Source organism: Aulonocara stuartgranti (assembly GCF_965226115.1).
Source record: "Aulonocara stuartgranti genome assembly, chromosome: 6".
In the NCBI taxonomy this organism is placed as follows: domain Eukaryota; kingdom Metazoa; phylum Chordata; class Actinopteri; order Cichliformes; family Cichlidae; genus Aulonocara; species Aulonocara stuartgranti.
The window spans coordinates 20313702-20328120 of record NC_138944.1 but is presented as its reverse complement, the minus strand read 5'-3'; the positions used below and the strand labels follow the sequence as shown (position 1 = coordinate 20328120).

At 41.5% G+C, this 14419-nt stretch overlaps 1 protein-coding gene across 4 annotated transcripts in view; it reads left to right on the top strand.

The window, feature by feature from the left end:
• slit2 (slit homolog 2) overlaps window positions 1–14419 on the top strand; it is a 103212-nt gene that overhangs the window by 75745 nt on the left and 13048 nt on the right. For all 4 annotated transcript variants that reach the window (XM_082536314.1, XM_082536312.1, XM_082536313.1 and 1 more), the window contains 10 exons: window positions 36–202; window positions 281–413; window positions 2392–2460; window positions 2830–2901; window positions 3837–3908; window positions 4025–4096; window positions 5586–5749; window positions 7531–7655; window positions 7975–8072; window positions 10722–10861. In XM_082536314.1, coding sequence (XP_082392440.1) covers window positions 36–202; window positions 281–413; window positions 2392–2460; window positions 2830–2901; window positions 3837–3908; window positions 4025–4096; window positions 5586–5749; window positions 7531–7655; window positions 7975–8072; window positions 10722–10861 — 1112 coding nt within the window. The remainder of the gene's footprint in view (window positions 1–35; window positions 203–280; window positions 414–2391; window positions 2461–2829; window positions 2902–3836; window positions 3909–4024; window positions 4097–5585; window positions 5750–7530; window positions 7656–7974; window positions 8073–10721; window positions 10862–14419) is intronic.

Genomic DNA, 14419 nt, shown 5'->3' with positions numbered 1-14419 from the left:
GAGCACCCTCATCACCTTACTTTCCTACTCTCCAGAAACCTTCTGGCTAATCCTTTTAACTGCAACTGTCACCTGGCTTGGCTTGGTGATTGGTTGAGAAGGAAACGCATCGTCACTGGTAACCCCCGCTGCCAGAGTCCTTACTTCCTGAAGGAGATCCCCATCCAGGATGTAGCTGTCCAGGACTTTGCCTGTGAAGATGGTGAGATGGAGAAAATAATAATGATATTACACGTCTCTCTAAAACAGCTTTTTTATCCCTAATCACTTTTACCATCAGGTAATGATGAGAACAGCTGCTCTCCGGTGCTGAGATGTCCAGCTGAGTGTTCCTGTCTGGACACCGTGGTCCGCTGCAGCAACAAAGGACTCACCACGCTGCCCAGAGGCCTCCCCAAAGAGACCACCGAACTGTGAGTTTATAGCAAACACACCCTTTAGTATAAAGCTTAACCAAACTCCACATTTTACAAGCTGCAATCATAAAGTTCCCTATTAAATGTGCCTGAAAACATAAAGAAACATAAATTATTTAAGATCAGGTCCAGACCACTTCCAGGGCTTTGAGATAATTGTTACTTTTAGTTTGGTCCCTTAACACTTTCCCTGCTAATGACAAAAGCAATCAGTGATTTCAGTTGTTGACTGCTTGCACTTCTACATCTTGTTCAGAGAACAAACATTCCACTCTGAGTCAAACTGACCCAACGCTCATTACAATTAGAGCTGAATCTCCAGCTGTGACCCACAGACTAAACAACGATTGGCAGTTGAAGAGTCCACAAACCAACAAAGCATCCTTTGCTTCGTTTTTAATAGATTCACACAGACAGTTAATCCACCAGGGTCAGGAACGTTTAGTGGATCTGATCTAAACAGTGGTTCGTGCCAGCGTGCAATCCTGCGCTGGTGCACTGTAGCTAATCCCAGACTGAATCTGTGATGCTAAGATCAGTTAAGGTCAGTGCTCCTTGGGGCCACGCCACCTGCTTCAGCACTCATTGTTCATCTTGTGGCTAAAGATAGCTTTTTATAGCTTTGGCTGTATGTCCAAGGTCTGCATCAGTCGTCTGATGCAATATCATGAGACACTTGATAAATTATCTCTGCAGTGAGACTGTGCAGATGTAGAGCTAGAATAGCAGTGTAATGGAGGATACAACGAGTGAGTCTGGCAAAGAAATGCTGTCCTCTCACACCCCAGAGGCTGTCCTGAGAAAAGTAAGGCCATAGCAGAGGTCAGAGTCAGAGTGGATTTCAGTAGTGCCCACAGAGAGCTCAAACTTATGGTGGATGGAGGAAGTTGAAGCCGTCTTTGACTTCAGAAAACCTCAGATTTATCACGCTATGCATCTGAATCAATCTCTTACCTCACTGGAGCTTGAAATGTTCATTCAGAAAGGTGGAAAACCACAGAAACACATGCTTATAGATACACAGAGACACAGGAACTGTGAACTTAAAGAGAATTTTATTTCTCAGAAAGTCATCTGAAGACATTTGTGTTGTAATAATAATTTTGATTGGTATAGCTGTGTACCCATAATAATCAAAAACTATCCCTCATTTAATTTTGATTGTCTTTGTACCTTCCTGGATCACTTCCGCTTCTGATCTGACTATTAGCGATCGTGCTCCTGAGATTTTAAACCAGATCTCACACTTCCACAGAGTAAACATTAAATTCTGTTTCAGCCAAAAAAAATGCATATACAGTAGATGAAGATCATTAAGACGATCTTGAGCTGAGACTTTGACACAGAGAGTGTTTTTTTAGCTGAGGAGTTAGTGTACTTGAATTCATTCCAAAAAGTGAAAACTATTAAAACAGATTTATACTGGAACATCCTGAGTCATCCATTTAAAACTGTGGCACTTGCCAGCTTGCACCAGTATTCAGCCATGAAGCCTTGAGACCTAATTTTAATCAGTCCTGAAACTTTCTGATCACACTTGGTACATAAAGTCCTGCTCAACAAAAAATCCCTAATGATCAGAGTATTATAATCTTGAATTAAATATCAGACCGCAGCTTTAGTGGTATTTTTATTCATTCTACTGTGTCTCCTTTGGGGGACAAGGTTCTTCCAGTATTAACAAAGACTTAATTAATATGCTGGATTAATAGCACATTGTCACAAAGTGAGAGATAGGATCTCACCCGTGAATGTGTGTATGTCTGAGCAAGAGATGCCTGTGGGGATATTAAACTCCAGTGTTTATTATGGCTGCAGCAGTAATGACTGCTCACACTGGTTATGAGGAATTTCCCACATGGTTAACACTTCATTTTCTCCCTTCTCACTTTCTCCCTTTGTTTACCAATCCTCCTCCATATTACCCCCGTGTTCCCTCGTTCTTTGTCTCCCACGCTGTCTTTCTGACTCTCAGGTATTTGGATGGAAATCACTTCACTCAAGTTCCCGTGGAGCTCTCCAATTACAAACACTTAACGCTCATGTAAGTCTCACCCGTAGCACCTCAGTGGAGAGATATTGTATACTTTCACACAGATAATTAAATCCCACTTTGCCAAGTTTAGTACGGTTAACACACTTTTTTTTTTAACGCAAAAAGAAAACACTGAAGGATTGGGATTTGGTCTGTGCTTCCTGCACTTTGCTTTTAATCACAACTAACAGACTGAACTCTGTGTTGAATCATTTTTGTGACTTTGTTTGGCCCTGATGTGGTGTGACAGTCTCGGTACGATAGACTAAAGGAGGAGCATTACAGAATCCATAGTCTGTGCACGCGTGTGGGTTTGTTCACGCATGTATGGACAGTGCTGCCTGTGTGGGTTTTATGTATCTGTTGTTTCCTTTCCAGTGATTTGAGTAACAACCAGATCAGCACGTTGTCCAACCACAGCCTCAGTAACATGTCCGAGCTGCTTACCCTGTGAGTCTGGCTTTACATATGCCTTTGTGGTGTGTGTGTGTGTGTGTGAGTGTTTGTTTTTAGGCGTAGTTGTGACTATGTGTGGACGAGAAGCTCATAAATGCTCAAGTAGAAGAAGGCCTCAAAAAAATCATAGCAGAAATCAAGAAAGGGTGACATGACCGCATGTGATTTTTAGCCAGTCCTAAGAGAGTCAGGGGAATCGCTGAAAGATTTTATTGCCACAAAATAACCATCGATGTCATAAAATACTGGCTTCACCTAAACTAGTCCAAAAATTCACTTTAGTCAGACAACGTATGTTTTAAAGTGCTACTTTATTACAACAACAAACTATAGTTAGAGTCTGGCTGAGAGCTCAACACCCTGCCCCACAAATATATTACATACAAAACTGGGGAACGATGAGTAAATATACAGATGGATGTTGGACTGGCGGAGGTGCTTAACAGCTGGCATCAACTCAGGGCAGCAGGGAGAGCAAAGATCCAGTGCAGCTGGAGATGCTGCCTTGAACTAGCTTGCAGCTTCACTTCATTTTTAATAATATATAAAGAATCATTTTGAAAAAATAAAACAGGAAAAGAGTGGAAGGCACTGGAGAAAACAGTACATGATATATACATCTGAGAGCAGTTTCTCCAGTTTATAGTCTGCGCACCAGTGTGATAAATGTTTTGTCTCTTAGTTGCTGTAAATAAAAGAAACAAAATACACATAAAAAAGGAAGAAAACTTGCACTCTGAGTGCTAGATCACTGCCTTGTGAGACCTGCATATGAATGAGTGTATTAAACTGTTCATGTTTGCTGCTTTGCCTGCTTATCTCAGTCAGAAGTAGGATTGTGTTCTGAATTGTCTTGCTGCATGCAAAGATTTCTTGGGGAAAAAAATCTGCCTTGTGTCCGCGCTAAAATGTTAATTCTGTCTGCAAAGAATTCTGAGCTACAACCGGCTGCGATGCATACCAGAGAGGGCGTTCGACGGACTTAAATCTCTCCGTTTGTTGTGAGTATCTGAACTTTCTGATCCTGGGAAATGTCCCAGAGAGTCAGATTAGTGCTGAAGTAATCATCGAATCGTTTTTTATTGTATCTCGTCCTGTTTCAATCACGTTTTCTTAGGTCTCTTCACGGTAATGACATATCACTGATACCAGAAGGAGCCTTCAAAGACCTGGCATCGCTTTCCCACCTGTGAGTAACACGCAAACACAGAAACATCACTGGTCATGTGTCGCTGTGTGTTGGAACAATCTGCCCTTTTTTTTCCCTTATAAAATAACAAATCAAAGAAATACATAATCATCGTGAATATATCTGTCCAGTAACAGCAGGGAGCTGAAAAACACAAACAGAACAAAACTTATAATTAAAGTTGTGACGCGTCGTCAGACAGGATGTTACCCGGCCATCTGCTCAGTGACCTCTATGAATGTCGACTGGAGGTCCTTTCTAGCATTGGGAAGATCGTTCGCTTTAATTTTGTGTGTTTTCCTTTACCATTTACAACAAAATATAACAAAGAAGTGGTTTATGCAGATGCCACATCCTTGTCCAGCTAACTGGTCATGCCATCAGTGATCACACAGGATTGTTTCTTGTAGCTGAGTAGCAGAGCGTCAGTGGTGATATGCGGTCACAGCTCAGAGGTTTACAAACAATTTTCACAATGAGCCAGGTATGCAATTTACACAAAGGTGGGCCTGAATGGCATAAATGTGTTTTTTATACGAGTATCTGTCTTTGTATGTTAAATGGACATTGTGTGGCTGTGTGATCACAACACTTTCAGAAACATTCAATAACAGAATCCATATTTTCCGGTCAGGTGAGATCCACATACTAACCACTTAGCAATCTAAATAGTAGTTATAAGAAGAATACAATGCACTGTGTTGTAATTTGGGGCAAATTACCAGGGATTTTCCCCCCTGGTAGTTAATGAATTTTCAGGGAAATCTGCTAAAATAATTAAATGCAAAACATAAAAAGCCCACTCCCACTGTGACGAGGATGCCCAGAGCAGAAGCAGAAAAATCAGAGAGTCATGATTATATATTCTAACGAGAAGTCCATGAAGCAGAAATATTTTGTTGAAAAGAAAACAAGCTGATGTAATTCAATGAGGTTTTGTTCTGCTTTACTTTATTTTACTGTTGTTTTCTTTGAGTGTTGCCTCGACAACGATCTCATGGCTGAAATGAACAAAAGAGAAAGACATACAGAGGAAGAGTGCGAGCACTGGGTATTGCTCTCATTTTTTAGTGCAGTATCAAAAAAACTAAGCAGGCTGCAGAAAAAGCACCGTGGTCATACAGGGTGCAGATGCCTGGTGAGTCTACGTGAGGCGCTCACAAGGATCAGCACCATGGAGAGTGCTTGTAACAGACAGTTCTAATACCCAAGGCTTTATATAAAATGATGGTGTAGCCACCATGATGTCGCCCCTTGGTTTTGTAGCTGAGGGTTGTGGTTGTTACCAGCTTGGGTTTTTGAAACCAGACGTGACAAGGAAAGGGTGGATCAGAGTGACAATCCAAACACCGCCACTCCCGAAAGCTTCATGGTCGACTTTATTTAACACCGAAATAAGTTGATCTAACAGTGACACTGTTACCACCATGATTCAAATGCTCCCAGTTATTTCTTCTGCTGTCTCACTTTTTGTCCAATCGGCTGGCAGGGCTCTGGGCGCCAACCCTCTGTACTGTGACTGTCACATGCAGTGGCTGTCAGACTGGGTGAAGAGCGGGTATAAGGAGCCTGGCATTGCTCGCTGTGCCGGGCCCGGCGACATGACGGACAAACTTCTACTGACCACACCCTCCAAGAAGTTCACTTGTACAGGTAAATGGACATATTGTAGTGCAGCAATACAATGCTTTCCAGGAGCTAGACAAAGAAACGACACAATACAGTTAAATCAGTGTCTGGTCTTGTGCTAGCAAACATACATACACTTGAGGAGAACTCCCAAAGGAGACCACAAGTTGCCAAAAATCAAAACAGCACTATGTATATATTACACTTACTGTGATATTGTTTTCACTGGGCAAAAACGTTAATGTTAATTTTAACATGTATATACTAACTCTATACGTTTCCTTGAGATTCTTGATGCTTGAAAAATGCTACTGTTAATCTTGAAACCTTATTCTATCACTTAACTTTGAACACAAGACTGAAATCTATTTTTGACCTAATCTGACTGACGCACTGTAGAAGTCCCCGGGCCTTGTGGTTTTCTGGTGCCAGGTAAAGTATCTTATAATGGTATTTTCTACTCAATCCCAGATTCTCCAGTTTGAGACAGTCCCGTCCCAGTTTTCCTCTCTGTTCAGTCAGAACCGCTCCGCTTCCCTTCCAACCCTCATGTTCTGACCAGCATTGTGTTCTTGTGTTTTCTGTACATGATATGGTTCTGCAAAGAAATGTCATCTTTCTCAAGCAATACTTGTAATATATGAGCAAGTGAAACCTCCTCGTGATAATACTAAACAACATAGTAAAAGTAACCAGACGCTTTCTTAGATACACCTTGCTAGTGCACAGTTGGACCCCTTTTACCTTCAGAAGTGCCTTGTTTCTTCGTGGCACAAATTCAGCAACGTGCTGGAAACATTCCTCTGAGACTTTGGTCCATATCGACATGATAGTATCACACAGTTGCTGCAGATTTATTGGGTGCACATCCATGTTGAGAATCTTCCATTTTACCCAGATGTGCTCTGCTGGATTGAGATTTGGAGACTGTGAATTCATGAAACCAGTTTGAGATTAGTTGAGCTTTGGAAGCAGCCATCATCAGAAGATGGATACACTGTCGTCATAAAGGAATAGGCATGGTCATCAACAGTACTCAGGTAGGCTGTGGTGCTGAAAAGATTTTAAACACCAAAGTGTGCCAAGAAAATATCCTACACCACCAGCCTTAATTACTGATACAAGGAAGGATGGATCCATCCATTTACCCTAAAACCATAAACCTGGCTCCTGGTGTGGTCTTCTGCTGCCCTAGTCCATTTTCTTCAAGGTTCGACATGCTGTGCATTCAGAGATGCTATTTGAGAGGTTATTTGAGTTACTGCTGCCGTCCTATCAGCTTGAAGCAGTCTGACCATTCTCCTCTGATCTCAGGCATCAACAAGGCATCTTTGTCCAGAGAGCGTCAGCTCACTGAATCTTTTCTCTTCTTCGTTCCATCCTTTGTAAACCATAGAAATGGCTGTTTGGGAAAGACTGAAGTATTCACATTCAAAGTGACTTAAATCACCTTTCTCTCCATTCTGATGTTTGATTTGAACTCAAGCAGGTCATCTTGACTGTGTCTATGCCCCTGGATTGAGTTGCACATGATTGGCTGATTAGATATTTGCCTTAACGAGTAATTGAACAGGTGTATCTAATAAAGTGACCAGTAAGTGTATATAGAATGCAGGGTAAAAATCACCATCCTTGTCTTCTGCAGAAAAAGTTGACATTTGAAGCTTTTGCAGCTGCCTAATAATGTACAGCCCTCTGTGTAAATCTAGTCAGTGTTCCTACTCTCCAATGTGCCAAATTTTATGCATTGTTAATCATCTCTCCTGTGTATATGTTTTATTTGTGTGGATTGGTGCACCATATAGGCCCAGTGGATATAAATATCCAGGCTAAGTGTGATCCCTGCCTGTCCAACCCCTGCAAGAACGACGGCACATGTGCCAATGACCCTGTGCACTACTACCGCTGCACCTGCCCTTATGGATTTAAGGTACACCCAGCATAGAAAGCAAAAGGAATCATATTCACCTGCTCTTTCAAAGCATCTTTTATAATCACTCACTGGTAGAAAAAAAAACACACCCATGAGACAACACTTCTTATCTTTCAAAACTCATGCAGAGTACAAACTTACACATACAGACACGTAGAAAGATTATTCCTGCGTGAGCCAGACGAATACATCTGTGACCGAGTGTAGGGATAAGAGACAACACTTTCAAAGTCAACTGATGCAATAGGTGGAAATTTTAAGAAGCTTTTGTTGTTTGAGAGCGCTGAACATATGTGTGTTTGTGTTGTGCACGCAGGGCCAAAACTGTGACGAACCCATTCACGCCTGTATCAGTAACCCATGCCAGAACGGTGGAACCTGCCACCTGAAAGAAGGAGAAGGCAGCAACTTTTGGTGAGAGACATTCGAGATATTTTATCCAACCTGGTTAGTCTTGACCGTCAGTTTACCCGCAAGTTATGTTAAAGAGACATTTTCCTTAATTCACACACAAATATCCACCTGTTGTGTATCAGGAGGTACTACTCCACCTGTGAGGCTCTGGAGAGAGCTTTTTAAAGTGGACTCTGATGATGAAACTGGCTGGGACAAAAAAGAAAGCATTGCCGTGTTACATCTGAAAGATGTGAGCATTTACCTGATGGGGCGCATTGCATTATGGGAAATCCAAGAAAACGCATTAATGGATCAAACATTTTTTAAAGGAACTGCAATGTCAGAGCCTCACTTGCATCAGTTCTGACCTCTCTTTTGAACATTTCATACAATAGTATTCTAACTCCAGTATCTGTAGTCCTCTATGTGCTACAGGCCCCTCGGTGTACTCGGTGGTACTTAACTTTATACATTTTAAGTAGTGTTTTGTAAGGATTAGGGGGATAGAGCTAGAGGACATGTGCTCAAGGTGCTAAAGTAAAACTTCCTTTTCAGAATAACAGAACATTTATGGCTGTTTCATTCTTGGAAGATGATGGAGCTGAGCGAAAATACAAATAAACATCAATAACTGTGTTACCGCAAAGCATCTGTTCATAAAACCAACCATCCAGAACACCATACATCACCGATCAGATAGCAAGAGAGCACACGTGCAGGTAATCTGTGGTTTCTCAGCTGATTCCTCCATCAGTGATGCTGCACCGGTAATTAGAGGTGGTGATGAAGTTACGGGAGGCGAATGGCTCAGGAGACTGGTTCTTTTGTGTCTCCAGAGCAAAGTGGACAGACCCGCTGTGAGAACTTTCTTCATTAGTCTATTTAGTGTTAACTGTAGGGAAGCTAATGCCTGTTTGTGTGCTCGTTCCGAGCAGATCTTAACAACGTACGCAGATGATTTAAGAAACCCCAGCTCCTCCCGTTTGTCGTCCTCCATTTCTTTGCCCTCTCTCCGTATCCTCTGCTGCCGTTTCTTGTCCATTTATGTCCGTATTTCCATCGGTGTATGATTTCTTTTCCCTCTCCAGCACAGGGGGTGGAATATTCATCGTGAAGAGCTGTCGCCGACTATATAATGAGATATTAATCCACCCGAGTGTGTGCCGCATAAGAGCTCTTTATTAGACCCATAATATAGCGCTCTCAGTGTGTGTGTGTGTGTGTGTGTCTGTGTGTGTGTGTGTGTGTGTGTGTGTGTGTGTGTGTGTGTGTGTGTGTGTCATAGAGAGAGTGTTGTAATAAACCTGAGTAGTAGTTACAGAGTTGAGGCACGCTCACGTTAACAGAATAATGACTCTCTTCTGGGGATATGTAGATGGAGCTGAGTCTGCCGTTATGAGCAGCATGCATGGATAGTGTGTGTGTAGGTGTGTTTGTTTATGTGTGTGTGTCTGTCTGTGTGTGTGTCAGTGAGGGGGTGGGGTGGGGACGGAGGGGATATTAAATATGTCTGATATTCACAGGTCCCCACATTCGTGCAATGTTTGCTATTAGAGCTGCAATGATTACTCAATAAAATTGTCCACCCACACAAAATTAGTTGCTGAATATATTGGCAATTATTCAGTAGTAATCAACTGCTTACAATCATCCCCACACTGGGCAGAAAATCCCTACCTGATGTCTGTTTGAGGCCACTGAGAGTATTGGCGAGAACAGCCGAACACGCCTGTGTATGAAGCTTGATAGTGTGTGCGATGGGACCTAAATTATATGTAAAATGTATTTATATACCCACGAGGGGCTGCTCTGAATAAAATCATGGGATGAAACTCCCAGCTGTGTGCTAATGCTGCCTCTGTGTCTCTGGTTATAGTTGATCAAATGCTGCAGCGTGAATACTGACAGGGACTAGAAAGAGAGCATATTCCTCCCATGTTAGCGTCGCTTCGTTGACTTCCTGTTAAATCCAGAATCAAATTTAAAATCTTTCTCATCACATTCAGGCCCCATCTTATCCTAAAGACTTCATAGTACTATATACCCTCAATAGAGCACTTCACTCTCAGGCTGCAGGCTTATTTGTAGTTTCAAGGGTGTTTAAAAATAGTTGAACCAGCTCCCAGTTTTGGATTCGAGAGACAGATATCCTCTCTACTTCTAAGATTAACCCTAAAACTTTGCCTTTTGATAAAGCTTATAGTTAGGGCTATATCAGGTGATCCCAAATCCTTCCTTATAGGCCTAGGATGCTGATGATGAGTGTTTTTTCTTCACTCACCTGTTTGAGCTCTCTAGGTTTGTATACACCACTTTGCATTGAATCATTAGTTATTCATCTCTGACTCTTTTCTACAGTTTTTTGTCCTGGCAAGCTAACAAGAAATTAAAGTTTAAGCACACCAATGCAACCTTTATTTTTTCAACAAAATTACTAAAATAATTATTTTTTTTATTTTCGGGATAATTTACCAAATATTTGCTCTCTTCAACTTATCATAGATGAAAAATCGATGGATTTCCCTTCTGTAAATCCTGTCTGTTGTTAATCTAATAAGGATGAATCAATAGTTACATTAATGTTAGAGCTCAGTGTAGTGTATGTGACCCTACAGGTGTTTATCCACCTATTTATGAGCGCTTGCATCTTTCCGTGTTTGATCTCAGGTGTGTGTGTCCGGAGGGCTTCGAAGGTGACGCGTGTGAGATCAACATTGACGACTGTGAAGATAACGACTGTGAGAATAACTCCACCTGCGTTGATGGAATCAACAACTACACATGCATGTGCTCACCAGAATACACAGGTAACAATCACGAACGAAGAAGGAGCTGATGTTGGAGGCTGGCATGTTTTCCCCGTTCTGTATTCCTATTTTATTTATTTCTTTAAACACAGAAATACAGGACTCTCCCTGATAATGCAGGGATCCTGTAGGTTTGTGTCATAGCCATCAGTTTTAGTTACTTCAGTGTTGTGTTCTTATTTTTTTTGCATGATGTCGGCCACTAAAATACTGCAGTACCCATAGAGACAGGCCACCATTACCACAGAGAAGAGGTGTGTCAGAGGAACAAATTAGAGCATCTGAAAACAAAGTACCATACAATATTATGCTTAGAGGCATGAATAACAGAATTTTGTGGCTCAGTGACTTGAAATTTCTTACCAAAGTGCACCTTGGGAGTCAATCAAAGTGTTACGCCACTCAGCCCGTAAAGAGTGAAAATCATTTCTGGCTTAAATTTTGAAAATCCTGCCTTCAAGAGTTGCAAAATGAGACAAATCAGTGGCTGCTTAAAATACGCTGACCCCTTTTATGTGTTCACAATGGACCACGCACCCGCACAGGCATCAACATCAACTTCTTTGTCAAACTGACCCAAATTTTAATCTGAGGACAATCACCTGCCAAGCAGCAGTTTTCTGAAGGTTGTGCAACGTGACTGTCAGTGAGAAGTTCTGCTGTTGTATCTTAAGGCCTCTGGGGGAGACTTCATAAGCATAAACAACCTGAAGTGTGGTGCTGTGAAAACAGTTTTTGGCCACACCAGCACACCAGCCTGTCTGTGTCTTTGTATTCTCCAGACACTTCCAGTACTGGAGGACACGTCTGAGGAGCTTGGAAAGAAAAGCGTCTGGACTTCTTTAAGTTTCTTGAAGACGTTTCACCTTTCATCCATCTCTGAACAGAGGGGGTATCTTACGATACCAATTGTCTGCCATCTATAATCCAGTTTTGAGATCCCTTACCAGACACCTTAACCTTGGATGGTACTGGAGCCATTTTTCATCCACAGCGTTTTTTAATATTTGGCCATTTTCACTGTGTTGAATAGAATATAGCCAAACCTTCCAACCCTTTTTTTTTCTTTTTTCTTTAGAATTGCAGTCTCCGTTTATTAGATTAGCTTAAAGTGGCTAAGCTACAAACCGGCATACACATGACGCGCTAGAGCCATAAATCGCCCCATTGAAACCCATTATAAACGCTATTTTTCACTGCACAATTATTACCATTAACGTAGTGGTGATGGCTTAAGTTTCGTTTTCGTTCTGTAGTCAGGACCTTAGAATTGTAATTTTTTTATTTGGCCACCAGGTGGCGCCCTTGCTTCACATTTGACCCCTGCTGGAAAACAGCGGGCTGCTTAGACAGACCTGCGGAAAATGAAGCCTGATTCCCGGCGTGCAGCAGCGGCTTCGCCCGCTGATCGGGCGGGACCATTTTTTGGTCCCCAGGTTGGCGAGAGGGTGCATTTTTTTTTCAATCAACAGGAAATGACGTATTTGTTGTCACGTGGTATCGGCGTGTGTGTGCTGGAGAAAGGACTCCGACCCAACATGCCCCCGGTGATGGTAGAGAGTTACACCGGAATAAGGCACTGCTTTCGGCTTAACGTAGCAGGGCTGGCCGCCTGGAGACTATTTTCTGCTCTTGCGAAAAAAAAAAACCAAGTCGATCGAAATTAATGTTAGTGCCATTCTTTGGACCATCTAAAGGCCTAATTAAAAGTACAATAAAATATAACTTTCAAATGTATTTTATGGAAAATATTTCATTTTTTCGTTTTTTTCGCCAAAAAAGCCGTGCGCTCATGTGACAAAACCGGGATATAAAGGGTTAAAATCCGCGAAATATAATTAAAACTTTATATGAATATTTCAGGGAGAAGTAGTTTTAAAAGTCTGACCAATTTAAAGTGAAAAAAAAATATGAATATATAATTTTTTTATAGCACCTTTTGGGGAATTGTCCTTATTCATAAAGGTGGATGCATTTTTTTAAATGTGCTCCTGCAAAAAAAATAATGGCAGGTCAAAATGTATGTTGGTGCCAATCTTTGAACCATCTAAAGGCCTAATTAAAAGTACAATAAAATATAACTTTCAAATTTATTTTATGGAAAATATTTCATTTTTTCATTTTTTTCGCCAAAAAAAGCCGTGCGCTCATGTGACAAAACCGGGATATAGAGGGTTAAAATCCGCGAAATATAATTAAAACTTTAGATGTATATTTCAAGGAGAAGTAGGTCTAAAAGATTGGCTAATTTAAAGTGGAAAAAAATATTAATGTATAATCTTTTTATAGCACTTTTTATGGCGTGGTCGATTTTTGGCTCTAGGACCTCATAAGGGGTACTTTTTCTAAGACCATCCAAGGTTAACATCCACTCACATCTTGGGTTATTTGTTCTCAGCAAGCCACATAACAGGTTGGGGCAAGGTCTCACAATGAGTTCACCCGAAACCTTGGCTGATTATGACCCACACCCATTTTCACACCTTGGCTTGAGTAATTAGGCAGAGGATCAATAGGGGGTCCATGACCTTCTTAGGAACACCCCCACTAGGGCTGGGACTCTCCACCAGTTGCTCTTAGAACTGAAGAAGCTTCTTGGATGAGAGGTGAAACTTCTTCAAGGAAACTTAAAGAAGAAGACTCTTTTCTTTCCGAGCTCCTTAGACTACAATGACATCCACTCTGTACAGCAGGGACACAAGTCCTCAGGTTAGAACAAGAAGAGTGTCCCATTCATTTTCTGCCACTTATCCAATTCAGGGTCACAAGAAGGCTGGAGCCTATCCCAGCTGTCAGAGGGCAAGAGGCAGGGTACACCCTGGACCAGCTGACACTCAGCTCCAGAGCTAATACATAAAGACAGACAACCAGTCACATCTATGTGCAATTTAAAATCACCAATCCTCCCACAGTCCATGTCTTTGGACTGTGGGGAGAAGCCAGAATACTCGGAGAGAACCCAGGCAGACATGGAGAACATGCTAACTCTGCACAGAGTTGTGAGGCAATGTGGTAACCATCACACCGCCATGTCAACCTTTCAGCTGTTCCATTTTCACAAGGCTCTGGGTGTGTTTGATTTGGAAGAGTTTTACACTCTGACTGAAATGGAACTAGCAACCTTTTGCCTACCCAGCAAATGTGTCGACCACTACATTATGGAGCGACCTCGGTCACTTGGATGGAAAGATTAGCCAAATTTAAATCAGAAAGGTTTTTTGACCTATTTTCATTGGAAGGGTTGCCTGAGTTTTATGGCTGCAACTTGATTCAATCAAAAACCTTTACTTTTGATTTTTTTTACCAAACTGAAAGTTTCTTTTCTCTCCTTTATCGCCTTACTAACACTGACATTATCCAAACTGTAGACGTATAGAAGCTGTCTAGAAAATGGAAAACAAACTCTTTATTCCAGAAATAGTCAGCATGAATATATCTCCCACAAAAAGTCTTCTATCATTACAGAGAGGTCACAAAAGATAAATGTTTTATCTGACTAACGCTGATCTGTTGCTACTTGTTTGTCTGCATTTGCACTGTGCTAATCATCTCTGAGTG